The following is a 24,164-nucleotide window of genomic DNA, read 5'->3' on the forward strand; positions in this document are numbered from 1 at the left end:
CAATTGGTGTCCAAGGATTATATAACACCATATTAAAACACAATTCAAGGTCTTCTGTATGTAATTTGAGCCAAGAATTCCGAGGAATCTATTAACTTCCTGAGATATCCCAGGAAAAATGTGAATTTATCGACACCCAGGAAGGTGTGTTATGCACAAGGTCAACTAAAAAGCTTTCTAGGATATCAAAATCTATAATCTGACACTAATATTGTGGCTTTTGTATACTCAAATACCTAAAACGGAAAGAAATCGGCAAGGGTCCGCTTTAACGAGCTATACAAGAAGTTTGGCATTAAATAACGGCATTTAACACCCAAAAATTATTTTTTTTTTCTAAAATATATCTCGGACACCCAGACACATTCGCCAAAACAATAAAATGTATAAATTTTGCTGTTAATTCCATAAATTGTACGATAATACTCATATTTGGGGCGTATGTATACTTTTGTAAGTATCATTTTTTTGTTTTTGTAAAATTTACCGTTATTTATATTATGGAATATACTTTTGTTGTATTAAATATTGTTTATTAGTGAGACGAAATAAACCTGTGTACTTGGAATTTCATAAATATCATTACTTTTTCTAAAACCCGAGATTTATGGGGCGTACGTATACTTATGTAAGACTGTGTATGTTTTGTCATTTTAATCATGACTATCTAATTTGGGGAGTCATTTCGATAGTTCTCCTGCCAAACAGCCATTTTAGTTTGTCACCGTAGCATTTTTTCAGGAAGCAAGGACTTGCCCATATTTGAGAGGAATATTCCGATTTGTTAAGGTTGGACCAATGTCTGAGACTTTTTCAATTATTGTCCATGCTTCCGGACATTTTTTTTGGTCAAATATGTCCGGAAGCATGGACTTGATCACGAAACACATCATTTCACTGTAAACAGGACCACAAGGAATTTAAAAACGATTCTCGAACAGCCCTTAAGCGAACATTTTGTGTGGAGGTACTCGAAGGATTGGATAGATATAGTCCATCCTTAATCTATATCTGGAAAAAATATTGCGAGGATTAATTTTTGACAAAATCAGTTGATCCGTTCGTGAGCTATCGTACGCACCATTTTAGCGAAAATCTTTGAACTTTTATGTGGGATGTACCGGAAGAAGTGGACTGGCCCATTCTCGAAATTGAGTAAAATTTTGAAAAATATGACGAGGACCGATATTTGAAACGCATTAGCAGATCCGTTTGAGAGTTATCCTTCAGGCGGGCGGACAGACAAGGCAAAATCGACTCCAAATGGTCTGAAATATTTTAATTAAAAAATTTAAAATTAAATTGATTTCAGATTTGAAATGTAAATAAACCTGACGTATGTATGTTTTTACATATACATACAAAGTTTGTCAAAATGAGTTTGGCAATGAAGGGACGGCAAAGCGAATACAACTTTGTGAGCTCTGAGCGTGAGGTTACCTTGTATCATTGTATCATGAATGGTAATGTTAGAAAAAAGAGCGAATTGTCAAAAATTGCTTTCTTATACAAATTTCTTAAAAAATATGGGAACGGAAAAATGACGGAAATGTCAAAATCAACGTATCAGCTATCATATAAGATGCCAATGAAAATACTTGCTGCTACTTTCTACTAGACCAAAATCGTATGTCAGAAAATAGGAGAAGAAGGTGTTATTCGGCGCAATTTTTGTTTAAAGAGACGTGCAAGTCTTGCTAGATTTCGGAATACGGGAACGCATTTTTAGCACTAAACGGGAAAAGTACTGCAAGTACTAATATTATGCTGGTTCTGAGCACAACTTTTATCTATCAAAATTTATTATTATAATGTCTCAACGATAAAATCATTTTTTTTTTTTATTTTTTCATTTGTTAGTACTATACACAATTAATACAATATATAGATAATTTTACGATAATTTTCCAAATAAAGTTGTAAAGTTCTATATTTTTATATTTTTGATGATTAGTTCAATTTACAACAACTTTAAAAAGTCTTGTTCGATCAGCTGCACATATGCATCTACCTTGACCATTGTGATATGTTTGAAATCAACAAAAAATAAGTGTAAACACCGGGGTGTATTTCAGGATTTCGTGAAATCCTCTGGATTTTGGAGCGCTAGTGTAAACTTGGCATAACTCACATTTTTATTTTCCAAGCAGCTTACACTATGTTTACATTTACGAAATCCACTCGATTTCAACTGTCAATTCCATTGCTCAAACGTCAAATGAAATCCACTCGATTTCAGATGAGTTTTCATTTGACGTATACGCAAAGGATTTGACAGTTGAAATCGAGTGGATTTCGTAAATGTAAACATAGTCTTAATGTGTGACCACAACACCTCATTAGAACACATTACTATATTCACTGAAAAATGATACCACGGCAAATCGGCGTACTTTTAAACGCCGATTGTACTCTTCGTATTGACATCGTTCTCTGCAAAAATCGTTGGAAACGCGAGCAAAAAGTTCTTTGCAACAAAAATATACCGAGAAGAGAAAATTTGTAATAATTTAACAGTAATTGAAGGAAAAATTACTTCACAGGAAAAAGAAAAACATTTTTCTGGATAGTAAATAGGATACGACGTCAACAAAGAAACTTTCAGCAACAAAGTATTACGTCGTGAGTTAAATTTTTTCTCCGTCGCATCGGCAATTGTACAATTGCTATTTTCTTCTTTAATTTGTCAAGCTAGGTAAGTTTAAGAAGGGGAAACAATACTTGCAAAAATTTGTATGGGAAAATACATGTTTTATGTTTCAATTTATTTTGATGAAATGTTTGATTAAAATATTAGTTGCTAGAAACTGACTGCATCTCTCGACTGGCTAACCTCTTCTAGAAGTTGTTGCCCTTGCTTAATTTTGTCTGTTTTTGCTTGCTTCATTGCAGTTTTTTTCTAGTTGTTTTTCTACTCCGCCATTTTGATGCAAAAACCATCGAAAAAACTACTCGAGCAAATATAGTTGGAAAACGCCATATAAAAAATAAGTACATGTTTATATTGTGTATTATTTGTATTATTGTACAATGATTCATTGCAAAGAATAAGAAAATCACAATTTTTGCGTCTATGAGAAAAATTGCATTACTTTCAGCCGTCTTTATTTTCAATGCGCTAGTTGTTTTTCTTTTTTCCTCTTTATTCATCATTTTTTTGGCATTTGTTTACATTTGCAAGGAGACGGAGACAAGCCAATCAACCTCATTCTCTTCTCGCGATTTTTTATTAGCATTAATTATAACTGTCAATATTTAATGCCAGGAGTTGCCAACTATTTGCGAAACTGTTGTTGATTTGTTTGTAAAACTCGTGTGGGGGAGAGAAAGAGAAGAAAAGTGTGTGGCTTTTTTTAATATTTGGAGAGAAGGAAAGGTGATAATATTTATAATTTTAATTAGTAATTAACTACTAATTTATGAACAAACAAAGGCATAATTAGTATTAATTTATTGAGCGTGATTCAATGACATTTTACAAGGAAATATAATAACAAAAAGAACAACAAAAAAACAAGTGACGTGAATTTACTTGTCGGATCTGTTTTTGCCATTCATCCATGAAATGCAATTTGAGTGTGACTGGTTTTGACTTCCTTGTGCAATATCATTACAGTGGAGTATGCAGGGTTTGAAGTGGAAAGTATAGATTAAAAAAATGGATGATAGAGGGAAACAGAATCTTTGGCTTAAATGTCGTTTAGGAGCACCTCTCGTATCGGGCTGAAATTTTTACAGTAGATAGATAGCCTTGTGGCCCTGATTACAATGATATGTAATTTTTCGGGTGGAAGTCCGTAGTTCCCGAGATATGGGTCTTGTAATTTTACAAGTCTAACGTGGGCAGTATGGGATCGTTTTAAAGCTTATGGGGAGTACTTTTGGCCCCTTAAGGAATCCTCAATTAATAGATGACTCCTTTGAGAGCCTTGTAATTATAGACGACACCTTTAATGAGTCTTCTATATATAGACGACTCCTTTAAGGAGTCTTCTATATATAGACTCCTTTAAGTAGTCTTCTATATATAGACGATTCCTTTAAGGAGTCTTCTATATATAGACGACTCCTTTAAGTAGTCTTCTATATATAGACGACTCCTTTAAAGAGTCTTCTATATATAGACGACTCCTTTAAGGATTCTTCTATATATAGACTCCTTTAAGTAGTCTTCTATATATAGACGATTCCTTTAAGGAGTCTTCTATATATAGACGACTCCTTTAAGTAGTCTTCTATATATAGACGACTCCTTTAAAGAGTCTTCTATATATAGACGACTCCTTTAAGGAGTCTTCTATATATAGACAATTCCTCTAAGGAGTCTTCTATATATAGACAATTCCTCTAAGGAGTCTTCTATATATAGTAGGAGTCTTCTAGGTATAGACGACTCCTTTTAAGTGTCTTCTGTGTATAGAAGACTTCTTCCTATTTTACTAAAGTTTCTTGCCTTATTTTTAGCTCTTGATCTTTCCGTACTATTTCCGGTGAGAAAAGCATCCCCAAGGATTTCCACTGCTAAAAGATGAGTTCAACCGAAGAAACTAGTAGCCAACCAACAACACCACAAGATGGTCCTGAAGAACCACAGGTAAAATATATTTTTTATAGTTTTTTTTAACACCTTTTCAACAAATTTTTCCTCCATAGTCAAATGCCCGTGAATTGGAAAAAATCGAAGAGGAAAAATTGAAATCAAAATATCCTGTTGGTCTAAGAGGCCCTGGTGGTCATACCGCTTTCTTGCAAAAAAGATTACAAAAGGGGGTAAGGCAAACTTATTTTCAATTTATAACTAGCAATTTAATTCTTGTTTTTGTTATTGTTTTTTAGCAAAAATATTTTGATTCTGGTGATTATCAAATGGCCAAACAAAAGGGTGGTGGCATCAAACAGGTTTTTGCCAATAAAAATACAACCGGTGAAGCCATACCCACACCAGAGACTGTGCCTGCGCGTAAAACTTCAATTATTCAGCCTTGTAATAAATTCCCAGCGACGAGTTAAGTTAGTCTAAAAAACAGCGCCCTTGCTCTTCTTACCTCTGCAAAGAAACAACAAGAAAAAACATACAAATAACCTCCTACAAATTACTATAACAACTACTACACACACTATAATGATATTTAAATACTTTTCAAACAAAATTGTATGCAAACTCTAATGCTTAGAAGATACTTCTTTCCAAAATCAAATTGTCCTTCGCAAAGCCAAGCCTTGAAACATTCAAACATAAGCAATTATATGTCGTTGGACATTCATTTATTATCATTTTTAAAAATTATTGAGATGCAATTGTTTTTCCTTGTTCAAACAATTCACATTTCTAAGACTTTGCCAGGTTTCTAATTATCCACAGGGACTAATTTTGGAAAGAATCTATTCATTCGATTTGTTTTTGTATATCTATCAAGAGCATTTTCTTATGCTTTGTGTTGTTTAAATGTTCTTGCAAAAACGAGAAGGAAGGGGGAGGTAAAACAAAAGCCTTTATCTTTAGTTTATAAGTCATTTTAATTAATTTTCTGCTTACTCATTACAAAAAAATAAACAAATACTACAATTTTTTGTTCTGTAAACTTAAATTACAAACAAACCAACCACAAAATCGAAACGAATTGAAAAACTTAAAAAAAAATACAAACAAAATTAAAAATGCATATTTATGTAAAATTAAAAAATTGTTAAACAAATTGTGTTAATTTTTTAAATTTCGAAACGGAATTTTTCTATAGAAAAAATAAAACTACGGACTAAGGTCTTGAAAATTTTTCTATAGAAAAAACATCCAGACTGAGGTCTGGGAAATTTTTTCTATAGAAAAAACATCCAGACTGAGGTCTGGGAATTTTTTTCTATAGAAAAAACATCCAGACTGAGGTCTGGGAATTTTTTCTATAGAAAAAACCTCCAGACAGAGGTCTGGGAATTTTTTTCTATAGAAAAAACCTCCAGACAGAGGTCTGGGAATTTTTTTCTATAGAAAAACCCTCCAGACAGAGGTCTGGGAATTTTTTTCTATAGAAAAAACCTCCAGACAGAGGTCTGGGAATTTTTTTCTATAGAAAAAACATCCAGACTGAGGTCTGGGAAATTTTTTCTATAGAAAAAACATCCAGACTGAAGTCTGGGAAATTTTTTCTATAGAAAAAACATCCAGACTGAGGTCTGGGAAATTTTTTCTATAGAAAAAACATCCAGACTGAGGTCTGGGAAATTTTTTCTATAGAAAAAACATCCAGACTGAGGTCTGGGAAATTTTTTCTATAGAAAAAACATCCAGACTGAGGTCTGGGAAATTTTTTCTATAGAAAAAACATCCAGACTGAGGTCTGGGAAATTTTTTCTATAGAAAAAACATCCAGACTGAGGTCTGGGAAATTTTTTCTATAGAAAAAACATCCAGACTGAGGTCTGGGAAATTTTTTCTATAGAAAAAACATCCAGACTGAGGTCTGGGAAATTTTTTCTATAGAAAAAACATCCAGACTGAGGTCTGGGAAATTTTTTCTATAGAAAAAACATCCAGACTGAGGTCTGGGAAATTTTTTCTATAGAAAAAACATCCAGACTGAGGTCTGGGAAATTTTTTCTATAGAAAAAACATCCAGACTGAGGTCTGGGAAATTTTTTCTATAGAAAAAACATCCAGACTGAGGTCTGGGAAATTTTTTCTATAGAAAAAACATCCAGACTGAGGTCTGGGAAATTTTTTCTATAGAAAAAACATCCAGACTGAGGTCTGGGAAATTTTTTCTATAGAAAAAACATCCAGACTGAGGTCTGGGAAATTTTTTCTATAGAAAAAACATCCAGGCTGAGGTCTGGGAAATTTTTTCTATAGAAAAAACATCCAGACTGAGGTCTGGGAAATTTTTTCTATAGAAAAAACATCCAGACTGAGGTCTGGGAAATTTTTTCTATAGAAAAAACATCCAGACTGAGGTCTGGGAAATTTTTTCTATAGAAAAAACATCCAGACTGAGGTCTGGGAAATTTTTTCTATAGAAAAAACATCCAGACTGAGGTCTGGGAAATTTTTTCTATAGAAAAAACATCCAGACTGAGGTCTGGGAAATTTTTTCTATAGAAAAAACATCCAGACTGAGGTCTGGGAAATTTTTTCTATAGAAAAAACATCCAGACTGAGGTCTGGGAAATTTTTTCTATAGAAAAAACATCCAGACTGAGGTCTGGGAAATTTTTTCTATAGAAAAAACATCCAGACTGAGGTCTGGGAAATTTTTTCTATAGAAAAAACATCCAGACTGAGGTCTGGGAAATTTTTTCTATAGAAAAAACATCCAGACTGAGGTCTGGGAAATTTTTTCTATAGAAAAAAACATCCAGACTGAGGTCTGGGAAATTTTTTCTGTAGAAAAAACATCCAGACTGAGGTCTGGGAAATTTTTTCTGTAGAAAAAACATCCAGACTGAGGTCTGGGAAATTTTTTCTATAGAAAAAACATCCAGACTGAGGTCTGGGAAATTTTTTCTATATAAAAAACATCCAGACTGAGGTCTGGGAAATTTTTTCTATATAAAAAACATCCAGACTGAGGTCTGGGAATTTTTTTTTCTACAGAAATAACATCCAGACAGGTCTGGGAATTTTTTTTATAGAAAAACATCCAGACTGAGTTCTGGGAAATTTTTCGTATAGAAAAAACCTCCAGACTAAGTTTATTTATTTATTTATTTATTTATTTATTTATTTCATACTGTAATACAAAGCCTTTATGGCCAAAAAAAATATTACATTTTGATAATACCTGAAATGTTAATCATAATACATATAATTAGATATCGTTGGCTCCTAAGTTACGAGAATTTGTTTCTATAGAAACAACCTAAAGACTGAGGGTTGTGATTTTTTCTATAGAAAAAGCCTAAAGACAGAGGTCAGGTATTTTTTTCTATAGAAAACAGCCTAAAGAAAGGTATGGGAATTTTTTCTATAGAAAAAACCTTCAGACAGAGAGAGGTCTGGGAATTTTTCCTATAGAAAAAAAACCTCCATAGGACTGGGAATTTTTCTATAGAAAAAAATTCCCAGACCTCTGGAGGTTTTTTCTATAGAAAAAATTCCCAGACCTCTCTCAGTCTGAAGGTTTTTTCTACCTTCCGACAGAGGTCTGGGAATTTTTTCTACAGAAAAAACCTCCAGACCGAGGTCTGGAGGTCATTGTGCCTTGGTCATTGTGCCATGAGAAAAAAAATTAAAAACAAATGTTTAGTCCTACAGCATGATACGTTATATACGTTGCGGTTACGTTCTATCAGTATTAACTGCGTTGCCAACCACTTGTTGCTTATGTAGAGATAATGGTGTTGTCAATGCAATATGATTGCTTTGCTCTGAAAGGCCTCTTATCTTTCATTGTGACATAGATTGCCGTTGCAGGACGAATAAATTATAAAAAATAATTCAGTGCAATCATGAATAAAAATTGCATGCGGAATTTGTTCCCTTTCCCTAATATCACAAGTTTTTATTTACATATTTATGCTCAAAAAGGGAATATTTTTGTCGATTCGACTAGAATACGCCATAATTAAACGAATCTAATAGTTTTCAACCTTTTACAAACATCCATTTTAAAAGAATTTCACTTTTTAAAATCATTTTCCGTGCGGAAAATTCCCAGGGAAGTATTTATTCATGATTGCCCTGATTGTTTTTTGTCTTATACTACGTTTACATATAGCCGGATTTAGCTAATCCATTGGATGTCAAATGTCAATTTCATTGCGTTTATGTCAAATAAATCCTCATATAGAAGGTTAACCCGGCAAAAAAAAAAACAATGATATAAACAGGCGATTATGGTAAGTTATGTGTTTAGTTATATATTTACTGCGCCACGTTGCCAACTAACTGTTCCTCACATATGAAACAAAGGATATTTTTTTTTTTTGGATATCTCCTCGTCTGGGTGTTTTGGTTGGATGATTACCCGAAGTAATCGTATACCACAACTAAAACAAAGGATATGTGGACATTTTTCTCAAATAGCACCTTTCATTAATATTTTTCGTAGTAGAACGAATAATTAAGTTACGTTATATACGTACCTATTACGTTTTCTCTACGCGTGATAAACTACAATTGATTGCGCTACGTTGCCTACTAACTGCCGATAACATTTGAAACGAGGAAGAGAGAAGGTTATCAATGCAATGTGAGTGCTTAAGTTTCTCTCCCTCACAATCGGGGTCGGTTGTCAAATAGCCTTTCATTGATCATTTTTTCGTAGTAGGGAGAATTAGTCACCTCCCACAGACAAATAAGCTAAATATTTTTTAGATAAATCTACTATAATACTGTTATTTATACTTTATTCTATTATAATTTATAAATAACAACAATAAAAATGGTAAGTTTATGTGAAAATTTTAATAATTAAAAAGCAGATGTAAACAACTTGCTACTAGTTTATTATGCACTATTGTTGTTGGTCTATTTCCATATATGGCCATTGTTGAGCAACAACAACTACAATGATGGCTAAAAATAAACAAAAAACAATGTGCAGCAAGGTATTTATTTCACCCAATACATATTAAATTACATTCGTTTTATTATCTTTTAGGAACCCGATTACAATGAAGATACTGAATGGAACGATGTCTTGCGTGCCAAAGGCATTATACCACAAAAACAAAAAGAGGCTGAAATTACCGAAGATCAAATTCAGGCCATGATTGATGAAACCATTAAGAAACGTACCGATTTAGCTGATGGGCGTAAAAATGTGGAAGATATGAATCTGGATGAATTGGATGAACTGGAAGACTCCGAAGATGAAGAGGTATTGGAAAGATATCGTCAACAACGTTTGGCTGAGATGAGAGCCTTTGCCGAGAAGGCTAAATTTGGTACAGTAAGAGAAATTGCTGGCACAGATTATGTTGATGAGGTGACCAAAGCTGGTGAAGGTATTTGGGTGGTGTTGCATTTGTATGCTAATGGTGTACCACTTTGTGCCCTCATTCATCATCATATGCAGGCATTGGCCCAACGTTATCCACAAACTAAATTCCTGCGTTCCGTGGCCACAACTTGCATACCCAACTTCCCCGAAAAGAATTGCCCCACACTGTTTGTTTACTTTGAGGGTCAATTGAGAAAGCAATATGTTGGTCCACTGGAATTGAGAGGTGATAAATTGACACAAGAAGAATTGGAATTTTTATTGGGTCAAGCTGGTGCTGTACCAACGGAAATTAAGGAAGATCCCAAACCTAAAATTAAGGACAAAATGTTTGCCGATTTGGAAAGTCATATTGATTTCTATTAAAGCGAAACCAAAATTAGTTGAAGAGGAACAAGTATTTTTTATGTTAGGAATTTTTTTTTTATTTAAATGTCTTCGAGCTGTTCAAAAACACAAACAAACACATGCTAAGTTGCAATAGAAGAAATTTTAACATATTTTTGTAATAAAAATTGTGGAAAAAATAAATGGCTGAACAGATTATATATTGGGTGGGTGATGTACTAAATCCGTTAAGGAACATATTTCTCTTGAAAAAATGTATGAAGAGCCGTTATTAGAGAAAGAAAGGGTGCTTTTATGGACTCTTTTTAAAATAAAGTGTGCCTCAATGGACCCTTTCTGAAAGTAAGGGTACTTCTATGGATCCTTTTTTAAAAGAAAGCATGCTTCTATGCTTCTTTGGATCCTTGTTGAAAAAAGGATGCTCCTATGGACCCCTTCTGAAGGAAAGGGTGATCCAATGGACACTTTTTTTAAAAGAAGGTTGCTTCTTTAGACCCTTTCTAAAAGAACGGGTACTTCTATGGACCATTTCTGAAAAGAAGTTTGCTTTCATGGACTCTTTTTGAATGAAAGGGTGCTTCCATGGAACCTTTTTGAAAGAAAGAGTGCTTTCATGGAACCTTTCTTCCATGGACCCTTTTTGAAAGAATTGGTGCTTCTATTAGCCCTTTCTGAACGAAAGGGTTATTTTACGGAAACTTTCTGAAAGAAAGAGTGCTTCTATGTACGCTTTCTGAAAGGATGGTTGCTTCTATGGACCCTATCTGAAAGAAAACGTGTCTCTAAAACCCCTTTCCTGTAATGAATTTTATTAAAGAGCACCTTTCCAGTAAAATACGGTACTAAAGACGAATTTTTCTTTACAGAAAGGGATCAAAGATCAACATTCATTTGCAGAACGGGACTAAAGTGCAACTTTCCAGTAAAGAACGGAACTGAAGAGCACCATAGGTATGGACTAAAGGATCGGAGAAGAAATATATTAATCAAGTTCTAAAAAAGGTTGCACAAACAAAAGTTTTAATGCAACCCTAAAAATAACTCCTCTACAAATGGTAAGTTCTTTCTCACCTTTTACTCCCCACACATTTATTTCCATTTGATTCTCCCCTCTCATTTATGTTTCCCTTGTAAATTGGTTTTGTTCGCCGTTGCCTTAAATTTAACACGAAATATATTCGGATCCAATAGATTATGAGGATGTTCTGGTCCAGGATTTATTACCCGGCTACGTCTCGGTTCTTTTTCTTCCAATAAATGTGGAGCTAAGAGTAAAAATAACTGCTCCGTCCAAGAGGGTAGTCCACATGAAGCAAAACAGAGCTCCCAGTAGGGTAAACCCAAGTGGGCAATTGCCATACGCAAATATTCACTAAAGTTGTCTGCCAAAAATACCCATTTCAAATTGGCTAATTCCAAAAGATAGATTTTTGGTGTATTGCTGCCGGCAGAATCATACAAGAGGCACACCTTGGCGACTTCATTAATGGTGTTTAGTTCAAAAATTTTGGTTTTGGGACCAATTACGGGTAGGGCATTACCCCACTGATCAGTGGTTGGAGTAGATGATGATGCGGATGCTGTTGTTGTGTAATTATTGAGGTTGGCAGAGTAATTCGATGGTCCAGTCGGCTGCTGCTGGGGAATATTGTCGGAATTGTTGTAAAATACTGGCTCCACATTTTCCCTTAACAATGTTATTTCCAATATATGAGGAAAATGTATGTAGCCCACTTTCCGGATATCATTGGCTGTTAACAAAAAGTAAAATGGTAAAATTAATAACTGGAATTAGTAGTTTAAAGTATAGCTTCCTTACGAGCATATTGATAAGACCATTGCAGTATAAAACCATCGGTGGAAAGATAGAATTTCTTCATATCCTCTGGCAGATACACTCCATGTCTTTGTTCCCAAGTTACGAGTTGAGATTTTTCACAGGGTTGACGTTTTTCAACACTAACATTGCAGACTCGGGGAACATCGGCTAAAAGGTGGAAATGTATTAAAAAATAACAATAAAAACTAAGTGATTTTGACTTACCCAGCGTATTATTTAATCCCAATAAAAGGTTTTCAAAGAAAGCATCTTCCGGTGTTAGTTTTTTGTTCATTATTCTTGAGTTCGACTAAAATAATAAAATAAACAACAAAATCTATGGTAACGGTTGGTTAAAAACACGGTTGAAGTTGCCAACGCAAACAAAATCGATACGAAGAAGAAAACCAACCTAAACAAAAAGCGCACCATCCGAGTATATATACATATGTATATCTTTAAAAAGTATTAATTGGTGAATGTTAGCGAATATTTTTGTTGTATTTAATAATTCCCAGTATTCAATATGGTATTTTATTCATTGAAGAGTAATATACTGCCACAACGCGTAAGAATTACTATTGTAATAAATTCATAGTTGGCAACACTTAGTATAGTGTAATTAAACGGCAGGGCCACACGTCAAATTTATTTCTGAAAACGGCCAAAAGCCCTATAAAGAGAGATTAAAGCTAACTTAAAGAGCAATTACTAATTAAAATTAACTATAAACACACCAGGAAGATTATAATGAGGCTGAGGCCGATTTTGTTCACTTAATTTTTCCCTAATACTGAATCCTATTGATTTTATGAAGGTATAGAATGAAGGTATGTTCCGGTATGTCTTGAAATAATGAATTGCTTTGATTATGGATTATAAAGCTTCATTTTCGGCAACTGGCTTCGTGCTCTCTAAAGACAACAGCCATACTTAGCTCTATTTTACGAACAGAAACCAAATCTATTTCTTTTAAGAAATTGTCAAAAGAAATTTTATGAACATTTATTTACATAAAAATAGGTATAATTTTTAATTAATGATGTTATAATGAATAAATTATGGGGTTTTAAGTAAAAATCATATACAATCACTATAGAATTAATAAAAGAAAAACACAAAAATATGGACAAAACATTTACAATAACACTTAAAATTTGTTCCACTTGTTATCATTTGTTTTCCATTGAAAACAAAAATCTAATGTTTACTTTTGGCATATTGAATATCATTCTGTGATTCAGCTTCCTCTTCATGTCAAGAAACTTCCCATACTGTGGATTCCATGGAGCGGCGTGGCCTTGAGGCAACTTCAACGTGGGCATCTAGGCCATCACTTAAACGTGAAAAACGACGAGCCCAACTACGACGTGAGGTAAATGCTCCTCCTCCTCCGCCATCTGAACTGGGCAATTGTAGACTGGCATTACTGTGACGGCTACCCGCCTCACGAAATACACTCATCAGATCTTGACTATCGACCTGGGCCCGTTTCATGCCATGTTGGTATTTCGCCTCCTTGGCCAAAAGTTGTTCACGTTGCATTTGGGTCTTAACCTCGGCTGGTATGTCGGGTATAATGAATTGCATAACGCCGGTAATGACAAAAACCACGTGCTACAAGAGAAGCGGAGGAAAAACAACAATTAAATCTCTCAATATGTAGTTTTAAAAGAAATCCTTACCTCAAACACCACCACAAATGCCAAGCGTGCCGCAAAAACATGCCAATAGTGGGGACTTAAACCATAGGGTTCATAATCGTTGGGTCCGTTTCTAAATGAAAACAACAAAAAATCAATAAAAAATTTTAATATTGCATCCCACACCTTTCCTCCCATACCTATAACCCCTATAATAACATGTATCCGGATCCTTTTCCGTTTTGGCACCCCATTCCTCTTTATAATCCGAGGTATTGAATACACTCAAGGAATGTTCAATATAACCGACCAGGGTATTCGATTCGGAATAAACAAATTTATATACCATACGCGGTATAAAATCACTGGTATAAGCTATGACAAAGGCATTTGAGACCACTGCAGTGTAGGTAATTATCCGCAAGATGCCATACCATGCCCCAATATCTTCAACTCGTTCGGCTAGGGGTCGTCTGGCTTGTGTCACCATTTTATAGGCATCTAAACGAATTTCAGCCACATTATTGAGTAGGGCAAAGAGCGGAGCAAGTGGAAATGCAGCCACGAAGAGAGTTACAAAACCATATTGGAGAACTGGAACAGAGAGAGATTTAAGAAATTTGATAAAAGTTACCACTCACCAACTTTCACTACAAAAAGTTGTCACTAAATAACTTTCCTATGCGAAAAGTTGCCAATCACTAAATTTCCTATGCGAAAAGTGACCACTCACCAACTTTTCTACATACAAAATGTTGCCAACCACCAACTATTCTATACGAAAAGTTGCCAACCACCAACTTTTCTATACGAAATGCTGCCAACCACCAACTTTTCTACACGAAATGCTGCCAACCACCAACTTTTCTACACGAAAAGTTGCCAATCACCAACTTTTCTATACGAAAAGTTGCCACTCACCAACTTTTCTACACGAAAAGTTGCCACTCACCAACTTTTCTACACGAAAAGTTGCCACTCACCAACTTTTCTATACGAAAAGTTGCCACTCACCAACTTTTCTATACGAAAAGTTGCCACTCACCAACTTTTCTATACGAAAAGTTGCCACTCACCAACTTTTCTATACGAAAAGTTGCCACTCACCAACTTTTCTATACGAAAAGTTGCCACTCACCAACTTTTCTATACGAAAAGTTGCCACTCACCAACTTTTCTATACGAAAAGTTGCCACTCACCAACTTTTCTATACGAAAAGTTGCCACTCACCAACTTTTCTATACGAAAAGTTGCCACTCACCAACTTTTCTATACGAAAAGTTGCCACTCACCAACTTTTCTATACGAAAAGTTGCCACTCACCAACTTTTCTATACGAAAAGTTGCCACTCACCAACTTTTCTATACGAAAAGTTGCCACTCACCAACTTTTCTATACGAAAAGTTGCCACTCACCAACTTTTCTATATGAAAAGTTGCCACTCTATACGAAAAGTAGTCAACCACGAACTTTTCTATACGAAAAGTAGCCAACCACCATCTTTTTTATACGAAAAGTAGCCAACCAGAACTTTTCTATACGAAAAGTAGCCAACCACTAACTTTCTATACGAAAAGTTGCCACTCACCAACTTTTCTATACGACAAGTAGCCATTCACCAACTTATCTATACAAAAAGTAGCCATTCACCAACTTATCTATACAAAAAGTTGCCAACCACCAACTTTTCTATACGAAAAGTTGCCACGCACCAACTTTTCTATACGAAAAGCTGCCACTCACCAATTTTCTATACGAAAAGTTGGCACTCACCGATTTTTCTATACGAAAAGCTGCCACTCACCAACTTTTCTATACGAAAAGCTGCCACTCACCAACTTTTCTATACGAAAAGCTGCCACTCACCAACTTTTCTATACGAAAAGTTGCCACTCACCAATCTTTCTATACGAAAAGTTGCCACTCACTAACTTTGCTTTACGAAAAGTTGCCACTCACTAACTTTTCTATACGAAAAGTTGCCACTCACTAACTTTTCTACACGAAAAGTTGCCACTCACTAACTTTTCTATATCAAAAGTTGCCACTCACTAACTTTTCTATACGAAAAGTTGCCACACTCTAAAATTTCTATACGAAAAGCTGCCACTCACCAATTTTCTATACGAAAAGCTGCCACTCACAATCTTTTCTATACGAAAAGTTGCCAATCACCAACTTTTTTGTACGAAAAGCTGTCAACCACCAACTTTTCTGTACGAAAAGTAGCCAACCACCAACTTTTCTGTACGAAAAGTAGCCAACCACCAACTTTTCTATACGAAAAGTTGCCAACCATCAATTTTTCTATACGAAAAGTTGCCAACCACCAACTTTTCTATACGAAAAGTGACCACTCACCAACTTTTCTACACACGAAATGTTGCCAATCACCAACTTTTCTATACGAAAAGTTGCCATTCACCACCTTTTCTATACGAAAAGTTGCAAGTCACCACCTTTTCTATACGAAAAGTTGCCACTCACAATCGGCATTCGCTCTGCTTTACTTACTCATTTCCAAATATTCATCAAATAAAGCCAATCTCCCCGGATCCTGCATATGATAATCCTGCTCCCAGGCCATGTGCAAATGACTTTCATCCTTGGTGGCTTGTTTGTGCTTCCGTTGGCGCCACCAATTATAGAATTTTGGAAAAAGATATTCCATAAAATTATTCCAACATTGTTTGCCCACCATTATGATAGCCAATTGGATACACAACTCCGAAAGGCATCCAGCCGGATCACATATATCATTTTTCAGACGAAAGAAATCACTGCGACGTGCCTGATCATCACCGGGATAGTCGAAGAAACGACCCTTAAAAAAGGCTATGTAAATCAGCGAAGAATAGAAATTCATAAATTCAAAGAAGAAGATTTTGAAAGTATAGGAATCTTCATATTCCGTGTGGGTGCGGGGATTTTCCAGATTTGTTAAGCGTATGGCTAAACGGTGATAGATCTGTAAAGGAAATTTGGGTAAATTTAAATAGTTCTTCAGAAGTTTTGCGGAAGTGTTACCCTTGTCAATATCATAATCACCACCAAGTTAATAAGGGCTGCCGTTATTGTGGTGAATAATTTGGCATGTTCATTGACAAAGAATCCACCACCACCATAGATGACTGTTACCATGGAAATGCGATAGATAATTGTGCCCAAAACAGCTGATAGAACAATTACAATCTGTAAGGAAAAGTAGCGGGAAAATAAATTAATTTGGAAGTTCGGACTTGAGTGCTTTAAACCCCACCATAAAAAACACCGCACTTCCGGTTATTACAAAACGTATGGTCCGACTCCATGTTGACATATATGGCTCCTTTTCTCGTGTAACCGGATTGATGCGAAAATTGGTGGCATTGGTTTCAAATTCTGGGCGATTTTCTTCATCAGATTCAACGCTACTCAGATCCCATTCCCAAACAATTACCGATTGCTTACGTTTCCATAATTCCAAGAAGGTAGTGGCTGTAATTTAGAGAAGAGATTTTGTTAGAAGTGGATTTCCAAATTGTTGGGCGCCACTACGGAATTTGGACGTAAAATTGTCCTTGAAAATCGAATGTTGGTCGCCATTCACACCGAAAGAATTTCCCCCACAAAATACTCACCCCAAAATGACATAAAAATTGCAAAAAATACTGTCGAAGGATTATCGAACAGATATGTGATCCTTGAAAACAAACACGATTGATACAAATGCTGATAACTACAGGCTTTGTCACACAATGGACACAGTGTAATATTCCCCGGCCCTCCTTCATTACAAATCTCTTTGCTGGGTGTGTTATCCTCGGATTCCAGTGTTGCCAAACCATAAATAAAACATAGCGTCCCCACAATCGATGGATATACCAACATCTCCGAGTAGAAACCAAGCCAACAAAAATATAACGCAATTTTATCACCAAAATATTTGCGCACCAAACACAATGGTTGTTTTTTATACCACTGCGAAGGATGGGCCCATGTTTGATAAAGAATACGACGATCCAATGAAACCCCGCTAGAATGGGGACGATCATAACGTCCTTCGTGTAGAGGGAAACACGCCAAATAGGTTTTATCATTTAACAAACGACGAATACCACAACGATCGCTATCATCAAAGGGTGTCCGCAAAAGAACCTGCATAACCATGAGAGAACGTTGGGCACTGGTAAACGATGTGGCACGATCTTTAACTATAAACCTGGAAGAATAAGATATAGCTTTTCATATAAATCGTTTGAGTTATTTGCATTGGGTCTTACTGTTCTTCGGGATTTCCATTAGCCGTGGCTGCTTTAAACGTTGTTTCGCCCTCCAAAACACTTTTATCCAATTGTATTCTTTGGGTCAATCTTTGCCACACATCTTTCCAATAGATCAGATTACGAGAGACAATGTTTTCTTCATCCTGGAAGAAGGAGGGGCATATTAAAGAAAGAAAAATTGTCAATCAGTCCCCAGTTTTCTATGAAATCTTAAAGACCAAATTTTCTATACGAAAAGTTGCCATTCACCAACCTTTCTATACGAAAAGTTGCCATTCACCAACTTTTCTATACGAAAAGTTGCCATTCACCAACTTTTCTATACGAAAAGTTGCCATTCACCAACTTTTCTATACGAAAAGTTGCCATTCACCAACTTTTCTATACGAAAAGTTGCCATTCACCAACTTTTCTATACGAAAAGTTGCCATTCACCAACTTTTCTATACGAAAAGTTGCCATTCACCAACTTTTCTATACGAAAAGTTGCCATTCACCAACTTTTCTATACGAAAAGTTGCCATTCACCAACTTTTCTATACGAAAAGTTGCCATTCACCAACTTTTCTATACGAAAAGTTGCCATTCACCAACTTTTCTATACGAAAAGTTGCCATTCACCAACTTTTCTATACGAAAAGTTGCCATTCACCAACTTTTCTATACGAAAAGTTGCCATTCACCAACTTTTCTATACGAAAAGTTGCCATTCACCAACTTTTCTATACGAAAAGTTGCCATTCACCAACTTTTCTATACGAAAAGTTGCCATTCACCAACTTTTCTATACGAAAAGTTGCCATTCACCAACTTTTCTATACGAAAAGTTGCCATTCACCAACTTTTCTATACGAAAAGTTGCCATTCACCAACTTTTCTATACGAAAAGTTGCCATTCACCAACTTTTCTATACGAAAAGTTGCCATTCACCAACTTTTCTATACGAAAAGTTGCCATTCACCAACTTTTCTATACGAAAAGTTGCCATTCACCAACTTTTCTATACGAAAAGTTGCCATTTACCAACTTTTCTACACGAAAAGTTGCCATTCACCAACCTTTCTATACGAAAAGTTGCCATTCACCAACCTTTCCATACGAAAGGTTGCCATTCACCAACCTTTCTATACGAAAAAGTTGCAATGTTTTCTTCATCCTGGAAGAAGGAGGGGCATATTAAAGAAAGAAAAATTGTCAATCAATCCCCAGTTTTCTATAAAATCATAAAGTACTCTAAACGAAAAATTGCCAACCACCAACTGTTCTATGCCAAAAGTTGCCAACCTCCAACTTTTCCATGTGAAAAGTTACCACTTTACAACATTTCTATACGAAAAGTTGCCAACCACCAATTTTTCTATACGAAAAGTTGAAAACCATCAACTTTTCTTTACGAAAAGTTGAAAACCATCAACTTTTCTTCACGAAAAGTTGAAAACCACCGACTTTCCTACACGAAAAGTTGCCAACCACCAACTTTTCGTATAGAAAAATTGGTGAATGGCAACTTTTCGTGTAGAAAAGTTGGGAATTGGCATTCACCAACCTTTCCATACGAAAGGTTGCCATTCACCAACCTTTCTATACGAAAAGTTGCCATTCACCAACTTTTCTATACGAAAAGTTGCCATTCACCAACTTTTCTATACGAAAAGTTGCCATTCACCAACTTTTCTATACGAAAAGTTGCCATTCACCAACTTTTCTATACGAAAAGTTGCCATTCACCAACTTTTCTATACGAAAAGTTGCCATTCACCAACTTTTCTATACGAAAAGTTGCCATTCACCAACTTTTCTATACGAAAAGTTGCCATTCACCAACTTTTCTATACGAAAAGTTGCCATTCACCAACTTTTCTATACGAAAAGTTGCCATTCACCAACTTTTCTATACGAAAAGTTGCCATTCACCAACTTTTCTATACGAAAAGTTGCCATTCACCAACCTTTCTATACGAAAAGTTGCCATTCACCAACCTTTCCATACGAAAGGTTGCCATTCACCAACCTTACTATACGAAAAGTTGCCATTCACCAACTTTTCTATACGACTAAAGGTGCCAATCATCAAAATTACTTTCATTTATTCCACTTACCCATGGCGATTTCACCGAAATCGTAATAAATCTCTTCACTGGCAATTTTAAATTCATAACTTCAGCTAGACGCGTTTCCAAACGCCATGGTAAATGAATTTTCAAAAAATAGGTGCATTCATTAAACGACTGTGTCTTATCTTCCAGCTCCACTTCGAGGCCTTCTTTAATCAGGTTATCCATGAAAGTCTTACGATAATCGCGCTTCCTCGATTCCGCTTCTGTCATGACACCCAAATCTTCTTCCTCCCATGCCAAGACCATATCAATTTTGCGCCGGCCATCACGAAACATCAGCGATTCCGAATCAAGACCCTCACGATCTTGTTTGCTAACACGTCGAGATTGTGTCTCTTCCATAGAGTTACGTTTACTTTCCTTGCGACTATTACTGAAAAAACTACCATTTAAACTGGACTCCATTGATGTTGGTTTAGAATTTTGCAGCGACTTTTCATAGGGTACCAATTGTTTGTATCCAAATTGATCCTCCAACATTGATGTGTTGTTGCTGGATTTTATCAGGGATTTTTCCAAATCAGAATCGGGCCTTGGAGTTTTATCATTATCATTTGCAAAGGGTAGTGGGTCATCGGTTTCCGGTGTTGGTGGTGCCGACAGATGTAGCCCCAGTGAACGATGCATTGCAGTACCGGGTAAATTTTCTAAATTATCAATTTTTGGTCCAAAAGCTTGGGTGGGACTGGGTTCAGCTGAATCATATTCCATGTGGGTTGGTAATGGTATGGCCATGCTGTGTGTTTTAAAATAGTTTGGGCGCCATTTGTCATTGTAATGATTGTTGTTGTTGTTGCCGGGAAGGCTGTTGCGGTGGTTATTCAAGTGGGTGTTGTTGTTGATGTTGTTATTATTAAAATATGAGATGGGTAATACTGACATTTCCGCTTCCGGTGATTGTTGTTGTTGCTGCTGCTGAGCATAAATACTACTCGGTGTGAGTCTATCACAATTTTGAGCCTCGTTATCGCTAATAAGTAGAGAATAAATATTTTCCGACGAACTTCGTATCGGTTGGGCACTGTGCGATTGCAAAGGCGACGGATCGAACAGGCTTAAGTCCTGAAAAAAAGAATAAAAAGAGGTTTTAGTAACGATATGTAACCATGTAACAAAAGGTAAATTCGACAGTCTACGGTATAGAGATGTTTTAAGAAATGGCGCCCAACGTGATAATGAACTTTCCACCAAGTAATGATCAAACTGAGATTCAGAACTATTCTTTGAGAAAAGTTCTTACTCACCAACATTTTTATGAAAAAAATTGCCAATTGCCCACTTTTCTATTAGAAAAATGCTTCTCAGCAAAATTACGAAAAGTTGCCACTCATCAACTTTTCTTTACGAAAAGTTGCCAACCACCAACTTTTCTATTCGTAATATTGGTAGCCACCAACTTTTCTATACGAAAAATGACCACTCACCAACTTTTCTATACGAAAGGTTGCCAACCACCAACTTTTCTATACGAAAAGGTGCCAAATACTAACAGCCAGTTTCTGTATGTCGAAAGAATAATGAGCGCGAATGAAAGACGCCCGAACTTTAGTTGTCGAAATAATTTTACCTTTGCTTTTGCTTCAAAACAAAAAACAAATTTGAAAAACACACAAGAGTTTGTACGTTTTTCATTCGCACACATTCTTCTTTCGACATACAGAAACTGGCTGTAATTTTTACGACACATGACCCCAGAGTCAGTAAGCTGACACTGGAAGATCGGCGAACATAAGCGGAACAAGTGGTTAAATCATCTGAAGATTTGCAACATTGGAGCCGGTATAAGTGAATTGTGGGCAACGGTTAAGTCACTCTCGAAGGATGGAAGATAGGACCTCAGTCACATTTAGCGACGTTGCGTTGACTGACCCGAAGAAGTGCGCAAGTTATTTCAATCGACATTTTGTCGATGGTTGGGGCCTTAGTCCTCCTCAGTGTCAGGAATAGCTATGAAGTTGCTGATCATCGGCACGCCATCTCCACATATATTTGTCAAGGACTTAACCAGAGACAGCCGTGTGATGGTGGAGCTTGACTTATCAAAAGCCTTTGATACATTCCGACACTCCACGCTGTTTGAGGACATGGAGCAGACAACCTTCCGGCCGATCTTGAAACGTTGGATAGTCAACTATGTATATGTGTGGACGCCAGTCGTAATAAAAATTACCTACGAGAGTTCTGAATGCGTTATATTTATATTTTGATTCAAATTTTGTTCTATTTTAGAGGCTTTCAAAATGTATTAATGTTTTCGTGAAAAAAAAATGTTGGAACGACCCTATTATTCAATATTTTCTTTGATAATTAATTTTCAATAACAACCATGGCAGACCTACCAGTAGTGGGATTCTCTATGGCATTTTTTATTTATCGACTAATATCGTTAAAATTAAAATGCTTATAATTTCGGTAATTAACAATGTTTCTCGGTAAGTTAGCGACGAATAAAATGTAGTCGCAAAGTTCTACCGATAGCAACAGTGATGTCAACATTTATTTGAACTTTTGATTCATAATTTTGCGTTTTAATTTTAACGATTTTTGTCGATAACCAAAAAATGCGTTAGAGAATCCCACTACAGGTAGTGGTATCACACCAGCTGATCGAATATGAAAAGTCAAATCCCTTTATAAAAAATAATTTTTGTTATAATTTCCCCAACAACATAAAGAAAGTTTTGACATAACATATTCAAAATTTTACGATGCCACTACCTGGGTAATTGTGCCATGATAACAACAATGTTGTTCTTGTAAATTTGGTAGTTGTTGTAATTCATTCATATACCTTATATAAATTTGCCTTGATTATACCCATGGTACAATGAAGTAGAGGTAGGCCAGGTATGAAAATCACTGAGAAATGACACCCTGCAGCCATGGCTTAAAACGTCAAATGGCATGGTAAAATAATAATGGTAGATGTACCTGCATAGCTATCCCGTATTACAAAAACATATGGAACTTAGAGCTTCACTTTTTATATGTTAAAAGTGCCATATAGTGTAAAAACATTTCTTTAAATAGGCTCCAGAATATTCTTGTTGGAAAAGTGTTCCAAAAATAGCAAAAGTTCTTCCCAAACTTATGACAATGAAAAAATGTCATTCACTTATTTTTTACTTGACAAGTTTGGCTAATCTGACATCGTGATTGCTGGCATCCGATTTGCTGATAAATGTCAGCAGCATTTTTACAAAATTTTTAATTTTTACATTCCCGTACTTTTGGAACAAATTTAAATTAATATCAATATTTGATAAATTGTTCATTCGTAAGTTTTGCTAAAAAATCAACAATTTTATTTTGCCACGCGAATGCACATTATTTGTCCTTGTTGTCAATTTTAAGATATAGTGTTACAGCAGAATTTTTTTGTTGGAACAATTCAGCGATACATCTACCTTTATGATTGCATAATGTCAAAAACAGTACAAAATGTCAACCCTGCGTTTGACAGATTAGGCCATAAAAAGAAAAAAATTGTAATCAGCTGTTAGCTGTGGCCTACCTTTACTTTATTCTACCATGATTATACCTATTTGTGGTCTGTTCCAGTACTGCAAGAATCTACTAATTTTTACCTTTATAACATCTGCTCTGTTCCAGAACCTGCAAGAAGCTACTATTTTTTACTTCGATAACATTTTTTCCTTTATGTTATCGGAAAAAAATAGTAAAAATTAGTAGATTCTTGCAGTTCTGGAACAGACCAATCGATAGGAGTAAGTCCATATTTATATTAGGCAATTTTCCTTGCGGCAATTGTCAATTTGATGGAGAGAGAGGTGAGATATATGGTAACCCTTTGCCTCTCAACACCCTCTCTCACTTACAAACTGACAATTGCCGCAAGGAAAATTGCCTAATGTAAATATGGACTAAGTAATAAGTAAAACAAACTGAACAAAGGTGGCCTCAGTCTTATAATAATCTCCTTGGTGTCTTGTATAGCCAATTATAAGTAGTAATTGCGCTTAAAATTGGCTTAAAACTTTCTTTATAGGGCTTTTTAACGGTTTCACAAT

General features: G+C 35.6%; 4 protein-coding genes across 12 annotated transcripts in view; 2 read left to right on the plus strand and 2 right to left on the minus strand.

Annotated features, from left to right (window-relative positions):
* Positions 1-1,249: 1,249 nt before the first annotated feature.
* LOC141402354 (tubulin polyglutamylase complex subunit 2) lies at positions 1,250-12,501 on the minus strand. Of its 2 annotated transcripts, XM_073983340.1 has the most exons (4): positions 12,331-12,480; positions 12,106-12,273; positions 11,358-12,037; positions 1,250-1,268 (listed from the first exon to the last, which is right to left on the minus strand). In XM_073983340.1, exons 1-3 carry the CDS (start codon positions 12,398-12,400, stop codon positions 11,400-11,402), a joined length of 876 nt encoding a protein of 291 aa, XP_073839441.1. In that variant the 5' UTR covers positions 12,401-12,480; the 3' UTR covers positions 1,250-1,268; positions 11,358-11,399. The 2 variants fall into 2 exon arrangements, with proteins under 2 accessions (XP_073839441.1, XP_073839440.1); XM_073983339.1 differs by lacking the exon at positions 1,250-1,268 and having other exon boundaries at positions 9,533-12,037; positions 12,331-12,501.
* On the plus strand, positions 2,349-5,696 carry endos (endosulfine alpha). Of its 2 annotated transcripts, none has more exons than XM_073983342.1 (4): positions 2,349-2,695; positions 4,465-4,594; positions 4,654-4,770; positions 4,837-5,696. In XM_073983342.1, exons 2-4 carry the CDS (start codon positions 4,529-4,531, stop codon positions 5,008-5,010), a joined length of 357 nt encoding a protein of 118 aa, XP_073839443.1. In that variant the 5' UTR covers positions 2,349-2,695; positions 4,465-4,528; the 3' UTR covers positions 5,011-5,696. The 2 variants fall into 2 exon arrangements, with proteins under 2 accessions (XP_073839443.1, XP_073839444.1); XM_073983343.1 differs by lacking the exon at positions 2,349-2,695 and adding an exon at positions 3,289-3,376.
* On the plus strand, positions 9,211-10,469 carry viaf (viral IAP-associated factor). Its single transcript, XM_073983341.1, has 2 exons — positions 9,211-9,380; positions 9,597-10,469. Exons 1-2 carry the CDS (start codon positions 9,378-9,380, stop codon positions 10,302-10,304), a joined length of 711 nt encoding a protein of 236 aa, XP_073839442.1. The 5' UTR covers positions 9,211-9,377; the 3' UTR covers positions 10,305-10,469.
* A 570-nt stretch (positions 12,502-13,071) lies between the features above and the next one.
* LOC141402357 (anoctamin-5) overlaps positions 13,072-24,164 on the minus strand; it is a 50,936-nt gene continuing 39,843 nt past the window's right edge. For all 7 annotated transcript variants that reach the window (XM_073983351.1, XM_073983344.1, XM_073983346.1 and 4 more), the window contains exons 4-12: positions 20,116-21,195; positions 18,013-18,158; positions 17,371-17,951; positions 17,010-17,227; positions 16,778-16,942; positions 16,265-16,718; positions 13,949-14,342; positions 13,791-13,881; positions 13,072-13,722 (exon numbers count right to left, since the gene is read on the minus strand). In XM_073983351.1, the coding sequence (XP_073839452.1) occupies positions 13,363-13,722; positions 13,791-13,881; positions 13,949-14,342; positions 16,265-16,718; positions 16,778-16,942; positions 17,010-17,227; positions 17,371-17,951; positions 18,013-18,158; positions 20,116-21,195 (3,489 nt within the window). In that variant the 3' untranslated portion in view covers positions 13,072-13,362. The remainder of the gene's footprint in view (positions 13,723-13,790; positions 13,882-13,948; positions 14,343-16,264; positions 16,719-16,777; positions 16,943-17,009; positions 17,228-17,370; positions 17,952-18,012; positions 18,159-20,115; positions 21,196-24,164) is intronic.

Source organism: Musca autumnalis, unplaced genomic scaffold (assembly GCF_047663935.1).
Source record: "Musca autumnalis isolate F117 unplaced genomic scaffold, ASM4766393v1 scaffold_4, whole genome shotgun sequence".
Lineage (NCBI taxonomy): Eukaryota > Metazoa > Arthropoda > Insecta > Diptera > Muscidae > Musca > Musca autumnalis.

Bases quoted from the DNA above. Each gene is read 5' to 3' on its own strand.
- LOC141402354 (XM_073983340.1), bottom strand. From the start codon at position 12,400: ATGAACAAAAAACTAACACCGGAAGATGCTTTCTTTGAAAACCTTTTA. The intron at 12,274-12,330 runs GTAAGTCAAAAT...TCCACCTTTTAG, and splicing joins GGGATTAAATAATACGCTGG to CCGATGTTCCCCGAGTCTGC. The intron at 12,038-12,105 runs GTAAGGAAGCTA...TTTTGTTAACAG, and splicing joins ATGGTCTTATCAATATGCTC to CCAATGATATCCGGAAAGTG.
- endos (XM_073983342.1), top strand. From the start codon at position 4,529: ATGAGTTCAACCGAAGAAACTAGTAGCCAACCAACAACACCACAAGAT. The intron at 4,595-4,653 runs GTAAAATATATT...TTTCCTCCATAG, and splicing joins ATGGTCCTGAAGAACCACAG to TCAAATGCCCGTGAATTGGA. The intron at 4,771-4,836 runs GTAAGGCAAACT...ATTGTTTTTTAG, and splicing joins AAAAAAGATTACAAAAGGGG to CAAAAATATTTTGATTCTGG.